The sequence below is a fragment of the Brienomyrus brachyistius genome, chromosome 12, assembly GCF_023856365.1.
Source record: "Brienomyrus brachyistius isolate T26 chromosome 12, BBRACH_0.4, whole genome shotgun sequence".
Classification (NCBI taxonomy): Eukaryota; Metazoa; Chordata; class Actinopteri; order Osteoglossiformes; family Mormyridae; genus Brienomyrus; species Brienomyrus brachyistius.
Window position 1 is genome coordinate 9,656,679 of NC_064544.1, and position 21,217 is coordinate 9,677,895.

Sequence of the window (21,217 nt, forward strand, 5' to 3'; positions counted from 1 at the left end):
GCCCTTGATCCCTAATCACTCCAGGGGTTGTCTGACTCTGCCTTTGCAATGCTATATCACTTGGGGCAAAAAGTGTCTGCTATATAAAACATAATTGAAAATCAAATCACTAGCTATCTGAGTTACCATATTTTGTGATTAACCATGATTAAAATTAGGCTGTAGTTTAGCGAATGCTTCTTGGGTCCAGATCACAGCTGTGTGTGTGAAGGGTCATTGCTCTGTTGTGTTGATTTTCTAGTTTATATGCAACCTTGAGTTTGTCTAAAATTTTGACTAAGAGGAGTCCATGTCTCTGGGAAAGTAGCCTGAGAATCTGCTTAGCGCCAGGGAACAAGGTCACTAATCTGTAAACATATGCAGTATCTCATACATGCAGGCTGCCCAGGTGGTCACTAGCACCAGGGTGATCACAGAAGCTCTTTTTAAGTGGTAGAAGGGTCATCCATGTTAATCAGTCTGGTTGAGTGCTTTGTGTCATGTGGCGGATTTGATGGATCAGGAGTATATGCAGTATCATGCAAAAGTCATAGAGAATGATGTTAAAATGATCTTCACGTTGGTGTAAAACTCCACTGTTACGTCTGTCAAACTGTGCTCAATGTTAAAAAAACTATTTAACTTAATTAACTGAGTGAGAATTGGAGTTACTAAATTGCCCATAGGAATGCGTGTGTGAGTGACTGGTGTGTGAGTGTGCCCTGCGATGGGCTGGCCCCCCATCCTGGGTTGTTCCCTGCCTCGTGCCCATTGCTTCCGGGATAGGTTCCGGACCCCCCGTGACCCAATAGGATAAAAAGGATGGATGGATGGATGGATAACTGACTGAGCTTGTGATAAAATGTAACAAACGCATGAAACGGCTGGTCTGCCCCTGAGGAGAGACCTGGGACCTGAAGGGGTGTTCATCTGCCAATCCATCAAGATATCAGTAATATAGTAAATACTGTTAGTTTTTATTGTGTTACTTTTAATATGCTTATATTCTGATGTTATATTGTTTTATTGCTTTAGGTTCTGAGCATTTTTTTAAATTTACTACCTAGATAATAGCTCTGAATTTCTTTTGACTGCCTAAGAGTTTTGCACAGTACTGTAACTCCAAAAGTAAAGTTGCGTTAGAGTTTACATTGTGGTGCGTTGGAGTTTACCTCGCAGGACTCCACGTGTCTTCTTTCGGCATTTTTCTTTTACTTTTCGTCACGTTGTTAGACATCATCTATCTGGCATGGAAGATACCATTATCACAAAGGTGGTTCACCCAGGAGATACCAGTATCACAAAGGTGATTCACCCAGGCCAAACCTCGGCTATTGCATTGTTGTTGCATTGAAGCATGCATATTCCGAGGTTGCATAATATCTCATAGCGGAGGACTGCGTGGGTTAGGAATCCACTGCTTGTGTCTGGGAGGTTGTGGATTGAAATCCTGTGGCTGGCAGAGTCAGCGTATCACTGCTGGGCCTATAATCCTAGCTGTTCTAGAGACACTGGATGCTGGCTGGCTCTGTGCTCTGATCCACATCTCTCATACACAACAAGGTGGAATATGTGAAAATGCAGCATTTCCCCATGGATGTGAATAAAATGTTTAACGTCCATCTTTGCTGTGCCTTCGAATAGGTCTCATCTTAACTTCTTAACCACCCATTTGAGTTTTTAGAATGAATATGAGGTGTTAGGGGAGACGATTTCCCTGGTCTGTAATTATAAGAACATTGTATAATGTACAATGTGCACTGCATACTTGACCAAATTATTATTTTGAAGGGCACAAGTAAACAAAAATTCATACAACATGGTCATAGATGAGTTGGAGACAATGCCAGCCAGCAAAAGGTAAAATGGATGCTAGTCCATAACAGAGAACACACGTGCACATAAACAATTTGCAAATTAGATCTGCCAATTAGCTTAACTTCATCTCTGTGAGAGGAACCATACTTGATACATTGAGAAAAATGCGGTGTTAGCTAACTATGCTAGCCAGTGTGCCACCGCGTACCTCTGTGCTTAAATCAATGGAGCTAAAATTGTCTAGGCTAACTAAAGTCACCTTGCAGAAAATTTGAGACGTCCCGGCTTCCGTACTTTGCGGAAATAGTTTCTACGACGTGACTTGAGACAGCGAAATGTTGCTAATGTGGAACGCGTTTCGGGGAACTCTAACTCGTGCAAAAAATGCCAAGGTTTTAAAACATACTAAGGAAGTAAGTCGTATTTGAATGATTTGTTTACAAATATTTTGAGGAACAAGGCCAAAAATGTTACAACAATACGAAGCTTAATTGCATCCATTGTGCTACAGTACAGTTTTATTGTTTACTGTGTGACTGCCTGTTTGACTGTATGATGTCAACATATGTCGGCTTTGTGCACTTGCATGCCATTAATCGTCAAGATATGACTAATAAGAAACTTAGTAGATTTGCGTTTGGGAGTTAAACGAAACCATCGACATTACAACATTCATAGTGTTGACAGACAGCTGGTTAAAAGTTATTTCAGAAAGTTTCCTGCGAAAATGGGCGTCTTGCACGAGAATTACATCGCTCTTGTGTTTGGCAATAGTAATCAGTACGGAACGGAATGTGAACAGACATTTAATGAAAGGTGTCTGTAACATATAATTTTTCCTGAATATAATATAACATGTAACGTGCAAAACTGATTATCTGAAGTGTTGCATTGTGTCTTGGTTATTGTCGGTAATGCACCACAACAGTATGTTGTACAATGGTGTAATAAGCCTACAACTCTTGCAATAATACGGATGGTTATATGTATAATTCTGCATACTCGGTCACGTGTGTGTAGTATCGCAACATAACCACTCGATGGCAGCATCTATCCTGTTCGGTCCCTCCAGTTGCGGGCTTCCATCTCCACCGGGCCCCAGCAGCAGCATGGCACTTACTACGAGATCCGCTCATACTGCATCAAGCCTGAGCATAACACCACCTTCCTCAAACTGTTAAATGAGAAGATTCACCTGCGCACAGCTCATTCTGAGCTTGTGGGCTTCTGGACTGGAGACTACGGTGCCTTCAACCAGGTCTTCCACATCTGGAAGTATGGTGAGAGGAGAGATGACTTTGATGCCGCAGCTTGAAAAAATAATGGGGTGGATTTATCATTTCTTGTCCTAAGCCTCTGCCTTATAAAATCTAACTGAATTAGTTTCTAGAAGGAAAGAATATTTGATCCCTCCTGGAATGAGAGAGCTCTGGAACCACCAAACATGCACTCTTTTTGGTGGATTGCACAGCTGGTTTTCTCTGTCATCGCTCTGCAGTAATGTCTACTCTATATCCCCCCCCACACACACTTTTCATGGGAGTTCCATAAGGGATATTAGGCTGGTCCAGTTTAGGTGAAAATAGAGATACTGTACTTGGGTAAGAAAGGAATGACTCATATTTTTTACACCACGTCACACAGTCATGATACGTGATTGAACGAGTGTGTAGGCCCTGAGATGTCCTGGCATCCTTTATATGGTGTTTTTCTGCCACCTTGTGTCTGATGTCACCTGTTAAGGGCTTCTCTTTTCCTTGCGACCCCCGTGCTGAATAAGCAGTTGGATGATGGCTAGATCAAAGGAGGGGTGCTTTTTGATTTAAAATCAGCCTTTGATTTCCATAGATCTGCATGCTCTGTGACCATGTACTGTGTGAATGCGAATTTAAAATGAAACATCTTTGCCACATGTCCTGTGTCTATGGTGTGTGTTTCACAGACAGCTATGCCCACCGGGCACAGGTGCGAGCCGCTGTGGCCACAGACCCCCAGTGGCAGGAACAGTTCATCTCAAAGGTCTTGCCCATGCTGGTGTCGCAGGATGTTGAGGCTGCCTACCTGGTGCCTTGGAGTAAAATCCAAAAGCCTACAAAGAAAGGTATGCGGACTGCTGTAAGTAAAATTGGTATGTTTTTAATTACAGGGGCGAGAACAAGCAATTATTTCTTCCAGTGTGGGAGTTTGGCTGGGCAGATTTCAGATTAATGTTGTGGCCTGTGTGCAGTCACGCTCTTCCTATTCCGTTTCGAAGCACACTTCACATTCTTTTTATGTGCTTCAACATGCTTTCACTCTGTTTACAGTGAATCAGACAAAAGTGGAAGGTTAAATTCCTAGAATGAAACTGGCCAATCAGAGGTGGTCTTGCTTACACCAGTTGTCTACCTGAAATATGAGTACAGTTTAGCTTAAGAACTGTTTTTTTTTTTATTATTATTATTATTATTATTGTGTCTTGTTCCTTGCTGGTGACCACGACTAAAGGGTTCTTCTGAGTTGTTATTAGGAATGTGTGCTACCCAAAGCAGGACCTCATGCGTAGGTGTTCCGCTCAGGTGTCTACGAGCTGGTGACGTTCCAGATGAAGCCTGGGGGTCCGGCCGTGTGGGGGAAGACCTTCCAGGCGGCTATCAGCGCTCGCACCGGCGCCGGCTACTCCCACTTGGTGGGTGTCTTCCACAGTGAATTCGGACTCCTCAATCGAGGTGAGGGTCAGCAAGAAATCAAACTTTTGCTAATGTATCCGCAAAAAAGACTATTTTCTGAAAAAAATTCAGGGTCACGGGCGGGTGGGGGGACGGCGGAGGTTATCCTGGAGGCTATGGGCCTCCCCCGCTGGGGATCAATCTTGATCATTTGTATGAACTCAAACTGATTGGTGATGGATGCATGCCTGATGTCGGGTCTCTGGGGTTGTTCTCCCACGACCCAGTACATGTCCTGTGGTGGTACGAGAGCCATGACCAGCGGGCAGCGATTCGGCACACGGCCCACCAAGACGCCCGCGTGGTGGCGGCAGGTGAGGCGAGCGTGCAAACGCGCGCCACAGTCAGCACCCGCTCCGCGTTGGCAAAAGTTAGCAAAAACGTGAACTGCCTGAGGTCCACGAGGACCGGTCTGAGAGACACTGCATTAGAAAGCCATTCTACTCTGACACTACATCACAAGGTGTTTTTAACAATGCATCAGCAAGGAGTGTTTGAGAATTTTTGTGTCAAAAATGTTTGTTGCTGCCTTGTAATATTAAACTTGTTGTGTAATTTTTTTAAGAGCATTTTTAATTTATCAACTTTACTAGACAGCTTTATTTATCAGTTTTTATATATCAATTCATTTACCTATTTATTTTACACAAATGTTTGTGTGTTTAATTTTTATCTGGTTCCTTATTTTGTATGAATAGTTATCAACTGAACCTAGTTCTTGCCATGAGACAGCCATAGGTGCTTAATGGCACACTTGTTAAATACACACCTACGTACCAGAACAGCCTGGCAACACCCTTTTTTAAAGAGTTAAAATCATTCTCAAATTAGTAAGCCTCTCTTTGTAGAGTTACGTCATAATCTGATGCGGATTCGTCACACTTTTTTGTTTCTGATCCGAGTTTCAGAACCAGCCGTAACCAAATCGCATTTAACAACATTCATTTCTAATACAATTGGCGGGGTGGGGGGGGGGATGCCCCTCCCCGCAGGAAGTGTACTTATAAGTGGTGTCGGTGTTTTTGCCAGCACTGGATCTTCTCCTGGGGGGACAGGTCACTAAAACAGCCTCCTGGCAGAACTCCATGTTTCGATGTCCGCAGAAGTCGCATGGATGCGCATGTGCAAGATCACCTCTGATGACATCTGTTTTGTAGTAGCCCTAACCCCTGTCTTGTTATTGTCCCCCCCCCCCCCCCACAGTGAGGGAGAGTGTGTCGTACCTGGAGTCCCAGAGTAACAAGCTCCTGCTTCCTGCTCCGTTCTCCCCCCTCCAGTGAGCACAGCCCCTGGCACTGAATCCAAGGCCCTGCCTGTTACAGCGGCTTCCTGGGCTGATTTATTTTTTGTGCACTTGGAGGCAAATCACATAAATTCTACATGTAGTTTGCAAACAGTTGCGATTATAGATGCAGTGTATGCAGTTTGCTGTTGCTCGAACCCTTATGCTGAAAGTGCCGACGAAGTGGACCTCAAAGAAGATTTGCAAGAGCCAAATGGCTTCATTTCAGCGCCCCTCCTTTGTCAAATCTCCACCCTTTTTGATCTCCAGTGGCCTCCTAATGAAAATGTGCATCAAATGTCTGAATATTGTGATTCTTAAAAAGAAATTCTGTTGATTGACATGTACGTCACGTATGCTGTCAAATTGTCTTTAAAAAAAACGGCGATCTGTGTCACCAAACTGGTCCACAGCCCCCTTTAAGACACTTGCAGTTTTCGTTATGACTCTGTGGTGTTGGGGTGGCATTTCAGCATCATTTATTTTTTATACTATGGGGATTTTTTTCACCAATACAACCCTTTCATAGCAAAAATGTAAGTATTTTAATTGCCTTGGTCAGTATTAGGTAAATGAAGACATAAGACAAAATAATGACGTTGATCCCAAAACTCCTTATTGGTCGTGTCATGATGATATTCACTGCTCATGTTGTGGAAGATGTCATAGATCCACCCTGATGTCTCTGCTGTCATGAAGCACATGTTGTGTGGGGGTGTACTACAGTGTTTATTACTGTGGGGGGGGGTGTGACCCCGTGACTGTGGCCCATTAGTGATGTGATTATGTAGATGACTTTAAAATAAATGCTTGCCTTGTCTGCATTGGTGTCTTTTATGTTGTTTTCCACTATTAAGCTTTTGCCTCAATTCAGAAACGGAAAGTAAGGTGTGATAATGTGTTATTAGCCGGCTGGTTCTGCTGGATGGAGGTGTTATGGGGTAACAGGTGAACCATAAGGATGATTAAGGAACTGATGCAACACACAAATCTAACCCAAGGCAGCTATACTATGTTACTATGTCTGAATTTAAATCAGCAAGGACTTAATGATCCAATCACTAGTCTCTATTACAGCTCAGCAACATTATGCAGTAATAAAGTGAAGTCAGCTGAGTACCTGAACCTACTGAATGGCCAGGTTATCCCATCAATGGATCTTTTCCCTCCTAATGGCGTGGGTATATTCCAGGATGATAATGCCAAAATCCATCGGGATCGCATTGTGAAAGAGAGGTTCAGGGAGCGTGAGGAATCATTTTCACACATGAACTGGCCACCACTGAGTCTTGACCTTAACCCCATTGAAAGTCTTTGAGACGTGCTGAAGAGGACTTCGTGGAGTGGCTCAACTCACCTATCAACATCTCCAGAAGTTAATGTAAATATAGATGGAAAAAAAATGCTGAGATGTCGCATAAGCACGTGGAAACAATGCATTGACGAATTTGTACCATAATCAAAGCTAAAGGAGGTCCAACGAAATATTAAAGTGACTTTTTTGGCCAGGCGGTGTAGAAGTATGCGTCCTGTGGATTCTAGTGTCCCACCCACCTTAGCCCCCTTTGAATGGGAAACCCTTTGCGTTTTGGGGGAAGATGTTGTGTCCTTTGGTCTGCTACGATTTGTGTGTTGCAAAGTCACAACAGAATATCGACCAAAAAGGGCGTGGATTGTTGTTGTCTGACACAGGTGAGCCCTCAATAAACCTGTCGTCCCAGTTGCCTTACCGAGGTTAGGTGAAGTAGATGCAGCTTGCGGAGCGCAAGGATCGCGATCCCAGGCCTGAGTAAATAACACCAGTTCAGCAAAATGAACTGAGTGGGCTGAGGTCAACATAGACGCACTTTGCCTTGGCGTCCATGCTTTGCGTACACCGACGAAATGTTTCCAATAAGAAACGCACTGAAACAACTTGTGATAAATAACTTCGCGAAGAACTTGCAGGTGAGTCGAGTTTATTATTAAGTCTAAAACTAAACCCATGGATAGAATTTGACGATCTCTAACAGGTTTAATTGCTCAACCTATACAAAATGCGGTTGTTTATTCTGCTCGGAAGCCGTGGATGTGAGCATGTAGATGACAGATTGTCATTTTTTCACGAAATCAACACAAGCCTAACACGCCGGGGAGATATTCCGGTTGAGCTAACCTAACATTCTTCGAATGTGGCTCAGTTGACCCATTATTTTATATTATTGTTTTAACTTTTTATGATTTATTTATTCTTTTAGTCAAAAGTATTCATAGTCCAGAAATGCTCCTCCTGGTTCAGTCGGTAACGCGAGGTTTAACATTAACTCCACGAGTGGCGCAATATTGTCTTGGCAGTGACTTGAGTAATAGAGCGCGCGCCCGTTTGCAGTTTTATTGGCACAAGTTGTGTCACAGAAATTCATGGAATTACAATAGCATCTCCAATTGCGTATGTATGACTCAGTGCCTCATTGTGGAGCTGAGACAAAAGCTGTGTGGCGTAATTACAACTGGAAAAAAGTAGTACAAAGTTCTGTAGTACAGGAGTTGAATGTATTTTAAATACATCTTGATCAATCGATTAGACAGTTAAGGCGGCGATTCAGCTGCCATCGCTCTGTAATCGATTTATGGGACGAAGTTCCTACTTCGGTATTCCTACTTCCGGGTTGCGCGCGCTCTCGCGCTCCCGTACTGTAGGTAAGCGCGTGAAGTTGCAGCTCCTGCATTTCCGAATCGTAGGATGGGCAAAGGCCATTACCATACATAAGGCAGGCCCTGCGTGGTGATCTTTGTGACATTGTGATTTTCTTCGCACTACGACTGGCGTATGCATCCCTAATGGGACATCTGAGTAGAAATAAAATAATCAGTCCTCTTGCATGATCTCACAATACTTTAGCGTTACTATGAATAGCATTCATAGGGTGGAATTAATAGGCTAAGAGGTGTAATACTGAGTGACGCCTACATCCATCCATCCATCCATTTTCCAAACCGCTTATCCTACTGAGTCGCGGGGGGTCCAGAGAATATCCTGGAAGCAATGAGCACGAGGCAGGGAACAACCCAGGATGGGGGGCCAGCCCATCGCAGGGCACACTCACACACCAGTCACTTGCACATGCACTCCTACGGGCAATTTGGCACCTCAAATTAGCCTCAGCATGTTTTTGGACTGTGGGGGGAAACCGGAGTACCCGGAGGAAACCCCACGACGACATGGGGAGAACATGCAAACTCCGCACACATGTGACCCAGGCGGAGACTCGAACCCAAGTCCCAGAGGTGTGAGGCAACAGTGCTAACCACTGCACCAGCATGCCGCCCATACTAATATGTATTTATATAAAAAAACACTGTCTATTCGATACCAGACTGTAAGCGAGATAGATATTGAACATGAAATGTAACTGTAAACATTGAAATATGAATTAAAATTTACCCATAAAGAAAAAACTAAATTTAAAACTGGCTTCACCGCAGTGTCAAGTTAATTTATTATTGTCACTGGTAATGAATGGACACAGCAATTACAAATATATATAATACATAATCTGAAAGTTCAATGGTGTGCATTGTTCTGTGCTGTCATATCTGTTACATTTGGTTTTATAGTTATTAGTCAATTAATTATATCCTTTGTACTTTGAACAGACACTGCAGCTATTAATAGAAACGTAAAAGTATTGTGAAAAAAATTGGAAGTTACAAAACCTGTCTATTTTTTTATTGGAGAAAGGTATATGTTAGCAGGAGCTTTGTGTTACGATGCTTTTGGGAAACGCGACCTCTTAAGTAGCGCAATTTTGTTTTTCTTGTTACAGTAGCAAGACAGAAAGAGCTCAGCTAACTAGCCAGCTTTTTCTGTTTTTTAGCTAGTCTTTTTTTATTATTACATTTATAGTGTGTAATTAACTTTCCATGGTCATATTTGTGAATGTTTTTTGTGAAATGGTTTAAATTAGGTTAACAAAAATAATCGATTAATCAAATTGTGGTAAAAGTTTTCTGACGCATCAAATAGATCCTTAAATAATCAAATTCAATTGCCTAGGGGCCGGTGATTTACAGTGCTAATGTTAAAGTATCTAAATGCACATGTGGGGCACCATGATGTGACCTGTGGGGTGTTTCGCCTGTTCGGTTCCCCCAGCTGTGGGCTTCCATCTCCACTGGGCCGCAGCAGCAGTGTGGCACATTTTACGAGTTCCGCACGTATCGCATCAAGCCCGAGCACAGCGCCTCCTTCTTCAAGCTGACGCACGAGAAGATCCGCCTGCGCACGGCTCATTCTGAGCTCCTGGGCTACTGGAGTGTGGAGTATGGTGGACTCAACCAGGCCTTTCACATCTGGAAGTATGGTGAGAGGAGAAAGGGCTTTGACACGGCAGCTTAAAAATATATGAAGTCGGGATGATACCCCATCAGTGTCGGGCATTTCAGCTTCAGGAGCTACAAATCCAGATCAATTTTTTGTTTCTCGTAACCAGTTGCGCACATTGTGTCTGTCACCTGTTATGCTCAACTGGTCGGTAGAAACATAATCGCGGTCTGTATTTGTAGCTTCTGGACTCCAGTCTTGTGCCCCAGGCTTATTTTACTAACTGTTTGGACTTTGATAAGATAAAACTAATTAGCCGCAAAGCTAAACACAGCTGCAAAAGCTATAGATAGAATGCAAAGCTTAGATACTTTTTACATTGAGATTCTGCAGCTGCCTGGTACCTCTGAAAAACCCTAAAATAGCCCTGAGAAATTGTTCATCTGTGCTCACTGCCTCAACACTTGTTAATGTGCGTGTGTATTCTGCTCAAGCAGTAAAGGGGAGATTGCATGCAGATCTGAATTACTGTGGTTTTATTTTTTAGTCCAAGTCGAAAATAAAATACAGACGCTCCTCTACTTACGGACTTTCAACTTTCAGACACACGAACGAAGAGGACTGCAAGTCCAAGTTGTGTTCGTTGGGCTCCCGTTTCCTGTCCGCTACATAATTTTTTTTCCTGCCCTCCAATTCCGCCTAGTACGACTTCTGGCCGCTACTCCTGCCGCGCCTCAGTGTAGCGTGCGTACTCCCAGCATCCTAGTTGTTTGAACTTGCGTATACCCTTAAAATGATGTTGAATAACGACTTACGAACATTTCAAGTTACGAACGGCCATTATTATCGTATCTCGTTCGTAAGTAGAGGAGCGTCTGTATTCTATTTATATCTGAACTAAGCCTCCAGCTGAAATTTCTACAACATATTATAAGATGGTACTTTAAATGCACATCAAGACCATAAGTCCTTTGTGTTTTCCATATCAGACAGTTATGCCCAGCGGGCAGGAGTGCGGGCAGCCCTGGCCAAGGACACCCACTGGATGGAAGAGTACATTTCCAAAGCCATGCCTATGCTGACCTCTCAGGACAATGAAGTCACCTACCTGGTTCCCTGGTGTAAGGTCAAAGGGCCACCAAATAAAGGTTAGGAGAAAAATGCTCTCTTCAGTCAGGTACCATTCATTCTTTAACTGTTATCAGTGGTGGAACTTGCTCCCAGCAGTTGCTATAGTTTGTATTAAGATGGGCCTGTTGAGTGGCTTAGTGATAAAATGTCTCTTCTGAGATTGATTTTAATCTTGGTTCGCTACTGCAAATCACTCTGCCGGTCTGTCTGGGGCACCTGCTGATTGCGGCATCACTGGAATGGCATTTAGTTTGACGTTTTGACGTCTGACGTCAACTTCTGGCGCTATCTCAAGTGGCTGCCTGCTACGGCAGCTCCCAGTCTTAATCTTAATCAGCCTTCGAGTTTTCGTAAGAATGTACGCACTCCTTGATTGGTGGTGTGAATCGGAGCATGGTATTCACTGCCTCGAGCTTCTGGGCAAGTGTAGGGGCATTTCAGGTTGTAGAGGCTGACTGAGAGTTGGCCTGAATTAGTGTCGAAACAAGGTTAAGCATTAAGATAAAGGAAAATGAGTGTTGTTTTGCCATTGTCTGTTGCTGGGCTGAGTTTAACATTTAAAAAAAAATTGTAATCCCATTATAGTATTCTTTTTTTATCCAGGTGATATTAAAACATTTTTAAAAAATCTTATCCAGGTATCTTTGAATTTGAATTTAGTTGTCAACGTAAAGAATATTGTCGATCTTTTTTCTTTCTCAAAGATGGCAAAATCCAAGCACACTCCTCTAGAGTTAATAGTGATATGGCTGTCGATATGGATTATTAATTCGGCTATAATAATTTTAGCGAATCATAAACCCATGAAAGCAATCAGACAGGCACCTAATTTAGGATAATTAGTAGCAGACTACTGATCATTTTTAAACCCAGAAAATAAGTACTTCTGCAAAGCTATGAGTCAGCAGTAAAAAAAAAAGATAAATAAGTGAAAATCAGGAAGTACGGAAGGTCACAAGATAGAAAGTGCAAAAATAAGGAATAATGAAAGACTGTAGAGTGCAATGAAATACCCACTGTTAGGATACACACTGTAAAAACACTGTAAAACAACACCATAAAACACGGATTTTCATTTAAGAATATTGCCCATCAGAGACTATTGAATCTTGATGTCACTGTAAAACAATGTAAAACTGTAAACATTGTAAACCAACACTGCCTTTATTTGAGAAATATAGAAATATTGTAAATCTGAGGTTAAGCAAGCATGTTTTCCCTTCTGTTATGTCTTTTGCCACCAATCTGATTGTGGCTGGAAAGAAGCTTTTAGAACAATGTGCTTTGTGTGTGATGGTACCGTCCGGCCCGCAGTGTCTGAGGTCATATGCTGAGTGTTTATGCCTGAGCAGAGAGTGTTTGAGTGGAATGTGTCCCTGCGTCCCATTTTAGTCAGCTCTGCATTTGCCTGTGTGCAATTTTCGTCCTGTACGCTGAACTATGCCGAAGTAATCTACGTGGAAAGTAAGACCTACTGAATTCATGGAATCCTGAAAAAATGTTACTCTCCTGCTCTGGATGTCAGAAAGTTTTCTTTTCCTAGACAAGGAGGTTGTTCGTCGCATGGCACGGGCTGATGCAAGGCATGGTTTCCTTTCCAGGTGTGTACGAGCTCGCGACGTTTCACATGAAGCCGGGTGGGCCAGCGGTTTGGGGTGCTGCCTTCCAGGCGGCTGTCGGCGCTCACTCCGGAGCCGGCTACGCCCATCTGGTGGGGGTTTTCCACAGCGAGTTCGGACTCCTCAATCAAGGTGAGGGGCTGAGAATGAGGTGTAAGCCTGATCGGTACCAATGTCAGTTACATGATCTGTCCCATAGGCTTTGCAGGTGGTTCGGTTACCGTGGGAATGTGCCAGATGTCTTGTTGCTGGGGTTATTAATAAATTTGTTTACCCACGACCCAGTACATGTCCTGTGGTGGTTTGAGAGCCCCGACCAGCGAGCGGCGATTCGGCACACGGCCCACGGGGACGCCCGCGTAGTGGCAGCAGGTGATGCATGATGCATGACGCAAAACACGGCTGTCCTGACATGGCTGTCAACTTCACTCTTTGTACCAAGTCTGGTTCACACGTTTATTAAACTGCCGTCCAATTATACAGTTACTGTTGTTCAAATATTTACCTCATAGAACCATCTTCTCAAGTCTGCCTCACAGTGAGTCAGAGACGTTTCTAGAATCTAACTAATCTGCTGACTTTAAATCGGAAAGAGACAAAACAAAAGTGTATAATTGTGTTACTCCAGCCAGCTGCATGAGACCGTAACAAAAGACAGTGAAAGTGGAGCACATGCCCCAATGACCTGTTTTTGTTTTTAATCTGTAATGGGTCAGAACATGTGGTTCCCCCTCCACCCCCCTTTGGGGAAATTTACTAGAGGAAGTAAGTGTTGCTGGAATGGACCTTTTATTGGGACAAAGTTGAAAAACAGTGTCCTGGCAGCGATCACTTTCCCAGTGTCAGCAGAAGCCATGAGGGGGATGTCTGACGGGTTTGTATCTGCGGTTTGTTTTTCTAGTATTCAGTGGCCAATTACAACCTTTGTCCTGTTTTCCTCTGCCCCCCCCACCCCCCCCCCCCCCCCCCCCCCCGGCCCCCCCACAGTGAGGGAGAGTGCGGCGTACCTGGACTTCCAGAGTAACAAGCTCATGTTCCCCACTCCGTTCTCGCCCCTCCAGTGAGCTTCACCCTGGGGGGGGGGTGGGCGTTTGTTTGGGGGCAGTGGGACTCTGAATGCTGTATTGGTCAAACTGCACGTGCGTGTACTACGTGACTGGAGCACAAGAGCTGCCTGATCTCCAGAGGAGCGGCGAGGGTGTTTGCTGACCTTTGGTTCCTGCTAACTTGAGTGTTGAATTTGATCAAACCTTAACTTGACCTGGTAACGTTTCGTAGTTATGATTTTGTACATTTTTGTGACATTTTAGGTGTGATCCTATAGGGGGGATGAAGTCCCTAACCATTGTGTTTTTACAGTTTGTCACTAGACCTCAGTTATACCTTAATTGTAAATGGATTCACACGTACAGCTCATGATTGTGCATGATAGACATGAATTCAGAGGTGGAAAGTTCAGGTCCAGAGAGTACAAATCCAGACCAAGGTTTTATTTCAACCAACCAATTGAGAATAAAGAATCTCAGTCGCAGAGTAACTCAACTGGTTGGTTGAAACAAAACCTTGGTCTGGATTTGTACTCGCTGGACCTGAACTTCCCACCTCCGCATGGATCGTGTTTATCGGAACCTCAGCGTTTAAAGCAGTTTTAGAGTCAAGCGTATGGAAATGTACTACAGCAGACTTGCATGATGTAACAGTCCTGCTGTTGGGGTAAAGTGCCTGTCACTTTCGAAATTCACTCTCAGCACTGAAGGATGTGTTCTTTTCATCACAACGGCTGAACAATGACATGGTATGGGGGGGGACGTCACAGTCCCAATTTTCATAATGTCAAGGAACAATTAGAATTGGCCATGAGTGTTATTTCATTGCTGTATGTACTTAGTGTCTGTAATCACTTAAATTCACATTTACATTAATATGAAGGAATTTGAATATAGGAGTGTTACCTGTGTTTTGTTTTCTTGGCCTTCACAGTGTACTTGAAATTTCTTTTAACAGTAATAAAATGCAGTTTTCAAGTCATTCTGAAGTGGGTTTATTTGTTATTTATTTGGGATGACCGGGACAGTTAATTCTAGCCTCCTAATCCTTACCTGTATCTAACTGGTGAGTTCTCTCCTATCGCTTCACCACCTTAGCTGCTGTGTGGTGAGTGTACTGGTGCAGAATGGCTGCTGCCACATCATCCAGGTGGGGGCTACACAGTGGTGCTGGTTCAAGTGGCTCCCCATTGGTTCAGTAAAGCGCTTTGGGTGTCTTGGAAAAGCACGATATAAATGTAACATTCATTCATTCATATTAATATGAATAATTCAAACGTTACTGAGTAAGATATTGAGTAACAAGAGAAATAAGGACCAAGTTCTTTCTTAATTCTTTGTATGCTTTCTGGCATTTCCCACCACGCTGATGTAAAAGGAAACACAGCTTTCACCAGTGGCTGTTATTGGTCAAGTTTTATTCTATAAATAAGTACGGCACAGGACAAGTAACAGATTTCCACAATTTTTTTTTTGTACATTAAACCCATGCACAATTATAAGGGCAAGGGGTTGGCCATGGTAGAATTTTTATTATTTTCATAAATCAGAAGACAAAATGTTTGTTTCTTGTCTGTGGGTACTCCAGTGCAAATTAAATAATTTTCAAGAAACATGAGCTATAAAGTGCTAGGAATGAACACCGGCACAACTGCCATGACTACACCGTGACCAATGAGAAGCGAGCTTTTTATCCGATTGGCTCAGCAGGCCTTCCTGAATGCAGACGGGAGAGATGACACAACGTCAATGGCACTTTATTGGAAAGGTCACAGTGGATGATGGGGAGGGGGGAGGGGGGGGGCGTAGCGATTCGCAGTGTGCTGGGCGGCAGCCACCGGAGTCACAGAATCTCAGCTGGGACTTGTTCAGGTGAGAAAATTCACACCATGGCAGTAAGTGGAAAAGGAGTGTATGCCCTATACTGGAGTGTAGGACCAAGGATGGCGTTGGCACGTGTTATGGCTTGTTACAGCACAGGAATCAAAGACGACACACCAGTAGTATGGGCATTAAAATACTCAGGTCCAGCTGCTACTGAGGGGACCAGGGGTCAGGTCCTGAATGTGTGTCCTGCGTGTGTTAGAGCGACGCTAAATCACGGCATCGGCAGCTGATTTACACACGATAGTTCGCATGGAGCTTTCCTGACTGAGAAAAACACTGCACTGTATTGAGAGCCACTGGTCTGGCCTTTACTGAGGTATTTTATATTTCATTTTTAAAAATGTGAACTCTGAAGTTCTCCTGACCAATAAGATATGGTCCGAAAATAAAAACCTATGACGTTTTTTTTCTTTTCTTTACAGTACATTCCAAGGTGTACTTCATGTGCTTCTAACGTCGTTTTGATTGGAGTGGTAGACAAGACGGAAGCCGCAGTACCAGGCACTGGAAACTAAGCTACATCTCAGTCAAGAGAAATTTATAAACGAGTTTGAAAAATGTTAAGATATTTATGTTCATATAAATATTAAAGAAAGTACATATTACAAAAAAAAAAAATCAAACAGAATAATGTAATTTTATAACCTTTCCCCTAAGGCCTTGCATTGTTTTGACTGATTGTTATTCTTCAACGTCAGTCTCTGCTCTTTGCCCAAAGGTGGGGGGTGAGCCCTGATTCCTCTATAACGGTGGGCAGAGACTGACTGGAATTACACACGGTATACAGTATTGCAGGCCTCCCATGTTCACACATTCCAACGTGTGAAAATCAGAGGAACGAAATAAGCATATTCAAGTTATGTGCTCGCTATCCTCAACAACCAACAGGGGGCGCCAGGCTCTCCCTTGTGAACACCAAAGTGGAATTTTTTTGCATTGACTTGCATTGTGTTCCTTTTCAGCGGGAAGCTTCTGCATTCAGTTCCTCCTCCAGATGGCCTCATGCCAAAAAAGGAACAAATAAAAGACCATAACATCAATACACAAGAAAACAAAAAAAATAAACTCTCATTTTGGTCCGAGAGTCGCCTTTGCAGTTCCAGTTTCCCTCTGGCTGAGGGGCAACGGAAAGACTGTCCGTTCAAACAAAGCTCTCCTTCACCTTCTCATTTTGCAGGAAGGAGCTGAACTGTGAAATGTCCACCACGGCGTCTTTGCTGCTCACGGAAATGTCCTTAGAATGGTCCTCGTCACTTTGGTCCTTGGCAAAATTGACAAACACCTGGAGAGGACAGGAAACAACGGCGGTCGATTCATGGCTTGAGACCCATTTGTATGCAAAACACCGCCAACCCACCAAAACGAAACCTAACAGAATAATGGACGACAGTGGGCAAACAAACTTATCCCTAGAGACGCAACCAGCAAACACGGCCAACTCAAAATCTTTGGGATATCCCACTCAAAATGCCAATATACTCATGGGTTCAATTTTACTAGAGGGGGCAAAAAAATGTAGATCACTCTTACTTAATATATTAATTAACCAGAAACTGCGTTAGTTACATACTGATCCCATGTTTATTCATCATTAATCAGCCGGTTCATGTGTTTCATGCAGTTGCTTAATTTGTTCACAATTTGCGCTTGAGTAGTGATTGTGTTACTATGTTACTTGTGCCCCCTTAAGTAAAGTGTTACACATTCAAGAACTTCTTTTTTTGCAAATCATCCCTATTTGTGTTCTCTGTGGGGTCTTCTTCTCTTATCTAGTCTCTTTCGGTAAACACTTCCTGTTCCTTACAAGCAGAGGTTCAGGTTCAGAAAGTAAAAATCCAGACCAAGATTTTGTTGCAACCAGCTAGGTGAGTACACTGTGACTATTTATGCTCAACTGGTTGGTTGAAACAAAATCTTGGTCTGGATTTTTACTTTCTGGACCTGAACCTCTGCTTGTAAGCATATTGCCGCAAGTCCCCTTACTGCCTTACGACCTACCTGGTCTAATGTGGTTTGGGACACGGAGTAGTCCTCTATCTGGAGCCGCTCCTTGTGCTTGGACAAGATGCTGAAGATGCGGGACAGGGAGATGAGGGAAGACGGAAGCTGGTACTGCAGCATGTTCCTGTGCTTCTCCTTCAGCGTGCTGCCCGGAAACTCCCCCTCGATGAACTTCATGACCAAGTCCAGATCCGGCTTGGGTCCTGCCACCCGCAGGATGATGGTGTAGCCGTCTCCAAACCTGGGCACACCCACAGACAGGAATGCTCCTAATTATCTAAGCTGATCCTTGATTATGTAACGCTACATCCGTCCCCAGGCGCATCTGCATGTGGAGCCTGGACCAAACCTCTGAATGAAAATGGACTCACCGGTTCTTCAGGTGCTGGACGCTGCCCAGACAGCGGAACCTGCCGTTCACCATGATGGCCATCCTGGTGCAAAGGGCCTCGCACTCCTCCATGCTGTACAAAGAGGGTGAGGTTTCTGTCAATCACACTCACAGCGACGGGGCCTGATGGGGACGCTTACCCATAATCCTCCAATGCAAAATGCAGCAAGAAGCAGGTGTTTACTTATGAAGGCTACTCTCTGTACATGAAAATGCAGATCGGGGCAAATTTCCAGTACCAGTGCTGCTTACCTGTGCGAGGTTAGCACGACAGAACGACCCTCTTTGATGACACTGAGGATGCAGTTCCAGAGAGCCCGACGGGCTTTGGGGTCCATGCCGGTGGTAGGCTCATCCTATCAAGAAACAGAACCACATACGTTAGCAGGTCTCAGCGGAAGCCCAAGTTGAGAAAATCCCTCCGTTTGTTACTGACTAAAGTCCCACGGGTAATGACTCGAAAGTTGTTAGCTAAACGTCTCCCAAAGATCGTTGCATTTGTGTCTTCGCAAGCTCTCGGCACTCACCAGGAACACAACAGGCGGACCCCCGATCAGAGCTATGGCGGTGGACAGCTTGCGCATGTTCCCTCCACTATAGCTTCCTGCTTTTTTGTCTACGTACTTCACCAGTCCCAGTTTACGGATGCCCCACTCAGCCACCTAAAGAACATGAGAATGAAGGTTATTCGGGGAAAACGGGTGCCAGGCCAATACAGGCCAACAGGACTCATCCATGTAACGATGCACCCCCACCCACCCACCTGACCCCCACTGGTAATGACTGCTGACCCCACCTACCTCACACACTTCTTTTTCAGGGACCCCTCGTAGGAGGGCATAGAACTCCAGGTGCTCTCGGCCCGTCAGCAGTTCATTGATGGCGTCGAACTGCGGGCAGTAGCCCATGTTCTGGTGCACCTCGTCGATCTCGGTCAGCACGCTGTGAGCGCAGAGCAAACCCTCATCACTCACATGAACAGCAGTGGGCGATCCACACAAAGCCAGGATCCTTATCTGCTACACTCTCACCTCTTCCCAGCCAGGAAGGCCTCTCCGCTAGTCACCACCGAATCTCCGGTCAACATCTTGAAGGTACTTGTCTTCCCTGCACCGTTTACGCCAAGCAGCCCAAAACACTGGGAGGGAAGAAAAAAAATGAGCTGATTGATCCACATTTCAACGTTTTGGGACAGAGCATCTCAGAGGCTCAACATACCAGAGGCTCCATGAGTCTATAACAGAAGGGTGCATTACGCGAACACCTACCTCTCTGCGTGGGATGCCCACACACAGACGGTCGACAGCAGGCTTCTGCTTCCTCTTATATACCTGCATAGACATTGCATTGTCAGAAGCATTGTCAGAGCAACAGAGTTAGGAGCTGAAGGTACTATTTCATCAATATTCATTATCAGGAGATGAGTACTATTATACTAAGTGAGACTTGGCTTAGTAATGTATTTCAATGCATGTTACATAAACAAAAACGATACAAATACATAAATAGGTAAAAAATATGTTTTAGTATTAACATTCAATCGAGTTCTATGTTTATACAAATTAAAGATCCTTACTGCATTATCCTATATAAAATTCAGTACATTGATTTGGCTCAGCCGCTTTGTCACAGTAGGATTCTGCCGTAGGCAACCCCCCTCCACCCCCCCCACTGACCTTTGTGAGCTGACGCAACTCCAGGATGTCAGACTGGCCCCCTCCACCCAGGATTCTCTGCCTCTCCCTGGCCACATCTTCATCCTCCTCGCCTAAAGAATTCAGTTTGGGGCTCCATGCCCTGAAAAGAAGAAGCGTGTAGGTAAAATGTACACCACCGTTCAGTCGATCTTCATAGTTAGGCTCTGTGGCATCAAGATCATGAGGGGTGGGACAGAACATGACATGTCCGTAGAATGGGAGAAGTACTTACCTGGCTTTAATGAAGAACCGGTACTGGATGAGCACAGTGATGGAGAAGAAGATCACACCCTCCAGGGCCATAGCAAAAAGGTTCTTGCCCACCATGTCCCACGCCAACGGAGACTGGAAACGACTTTCCCCTGGGGAGTGGAAGCCTCGTGTAAACTCCCATTCTAAGGAATGTTTTAAAACGGAACAACCACCAAATAATAACGACCATGACTTCCATACCGAATCTCTCCAGGGCGTCGGCCATCGCTTGATTTTTAACCATGTCAATCAGGCCTCGGCCCAGGCAGAAGTGCGGGAAAATCAGAAACACGTTCTTCAGGATTTCATTGACCCCACCGAACTTCTGTATGGAGAAAAGATGTTGGGGATATCAGGTGTGGGGTGAAAGTGAGAACATGGAGACTATCAAGTACTCGTGGGTTAACCCTTCAGTCCCTGTAAGGTTAATATTCACTTACGCTGCCACCAAAGAGCTCCAAGACGAATGTAGACACGCTGCCATTGATGCCAATTAGGATGTTGACGCTGGTAAGCACCACATAGGCTGTGCTGGGGATCTTGAAGAAGAATGAGGCAGGGTACATCAGGGGGGTGATGGACCACCTGCAGCGAAAAAGGTCAAAAGTTGATGCATGTTGATAACGCGTCTTTACCTGAGTCCAGTGTAAGGATAGTCTGAGAGAACTCACCCGTAGAGGAGCAGCAAGAGGGCCAGGGCAGGCAGATTGGTGGAGGAGACATAGGCTTTTTGTTGGAAACAGACGAAAATGATGATGACCAGCGTGGCTGGGACGACATAGTTGCACTAGAACAGGAAAAGACAAGGCATTGGACAGAGAATCTCCACAGACTGACGGAAGAAACACGAGGCGCCGTGGCCAAGCCTATGCTGTTAGATGGCTACTGCTGACGGCGGCGGGACTCACCATATCCCAGACAAAGTTAGCCAGCCAGTACAGGAAGGGCTGCACACCACTGATGAATTGCATGTGCTTGGCTTTGCTGACGCGCTCCTGGATGAGGAAGACCACAAAGCTGGCCGGCACGAAGGACATGGCGAAGATCACGCAGATGGATACCAGCACATCCACTGAGGTGGTCATCCTGGTAAGAGGATAAGG

The 21,217-nt window shown here is 44.5% G+C and overlaps 3 protein-coding genes across 4 annotated transcripts in view; 2 read left to right on the plus strand and 1 right to left on the minus strand.

Moving 5' to 3' along the window:
* Positions 1–1,957: 1,957 nt before the first annotated feature.
* Positions 1,958–6,611, plus strand: LOC125704657 (protein NipSnap homolog 3A-like). Of its 2 annotated transcripts, none has more exons than XM_048970551.1 (6): positions 1,958–2,210; positions 2,870–3,077; positions 3,740–3,898; positions 4,356–4,505; positions 4,733–4,819; positions 5,709–6,611. In XM_048970551.1, the coding sequence occupies exons 1-6, from the start codon at positions 2,133–2,135 to the stop codon at positions 5,783–5,785; spliced, it is 759 nt and encodes a 252-aa protein (XP_048826508.1). In that variant the 5' UTR covers positions 1,958–2,132; the 3' UTR covers positions 5,786–6,611. The 2 variants fall into 2 exon arrangements, with proteins under 2 accessions (XP_048826508.1, XP_048826507.1); XM_048970550.1 differs by lacking the exon at positions 5,709–6,611 and adding an exon at positions 5,535–5,701.
* Positions 6,612–7,484: 873 nt separating this feature from the next.
* nipsnap3a (nipsnap homolog 3A (C. elegans)) lies at positions 7,485–14,868 on the plus strand. Its single transcript, XM_048970552.1, has 6 exons — positions 7,485–7,734; positions 9,923–10,130; positions 11,080–11,238; positions 12,823–12,972; positions 13,126–13,212; positions 13,828–14,868. Exons 1-6 carry the CDS (start codon positions 7,672–7,674, stop codon positions 13,902–13,904), a joined length of 744 nt encoding a protein of 247 aa, XP_048826509.1. The 5' UTR covers positions 7,485–7,671; the 3' UTR covers positions 13,905–14,868.
* A 415-nt stretch (positions 14,869–15,283) lies between these two features.
* LOC125704649 (phospholipid-transporting ATPase ABCA1-like) overlaps positions 15,284–21,217 on the minus strand; it is a 31,603-nt gene continuing 25,669 nt past the window's right edge. Inside the window, exons 37-50 of the mRNA XM_048970526.1 lie at positions 21,023–21,200; positions 20,786–20,901; positions 20,555–20,699; positions 20,316–20,439; positions 20,095–20,224; positions 19,842–19,962; positions 19,434–19,496; positions 19,197–19,303; positions 18,966–19,107; positions 18,693–18,827; positions 18,418–18,521; positions 18,146–18,238; positions 17,772–18,015; positions 15,284–17,055 (exon numbers count right to left, since the gene is read on the minus strand). Coding sequence (XP_048826483.1) covers positions 16,915–17,055; positions 17,772–18,015; positions 18,146–18,238; positions 18,418–18,521; positions 18,693–18,827; positions 18,966–19,107; positions 19,197–19,303; positions 19,434–19,496; positions 19,842–19,962; positions 20,095–20,224; positions 20,316–20,439; positions 20,555–20,699; positions 20,786–20,901; positions 21,023–21,200 — 1,843 coding nt within the window. The 3' untranslated portion in view covers positions 15,284–16,914. The remainder of the gene's footprint in view (positions 17,056–17,771; positions 18,016–18,145; positions 18,239–18,417; positions 18,522–18,692; positions 18,828–18,965; positions 19,108–19,196; positions 19,304–19,433; positions 19,497–19,841; positions 19,963–20,094; positions 20,225–20,315; positions 20,440–20,554; positions 20,700–20,785; positions 20,902–21,022; positions 21,201–21,217) is intronic.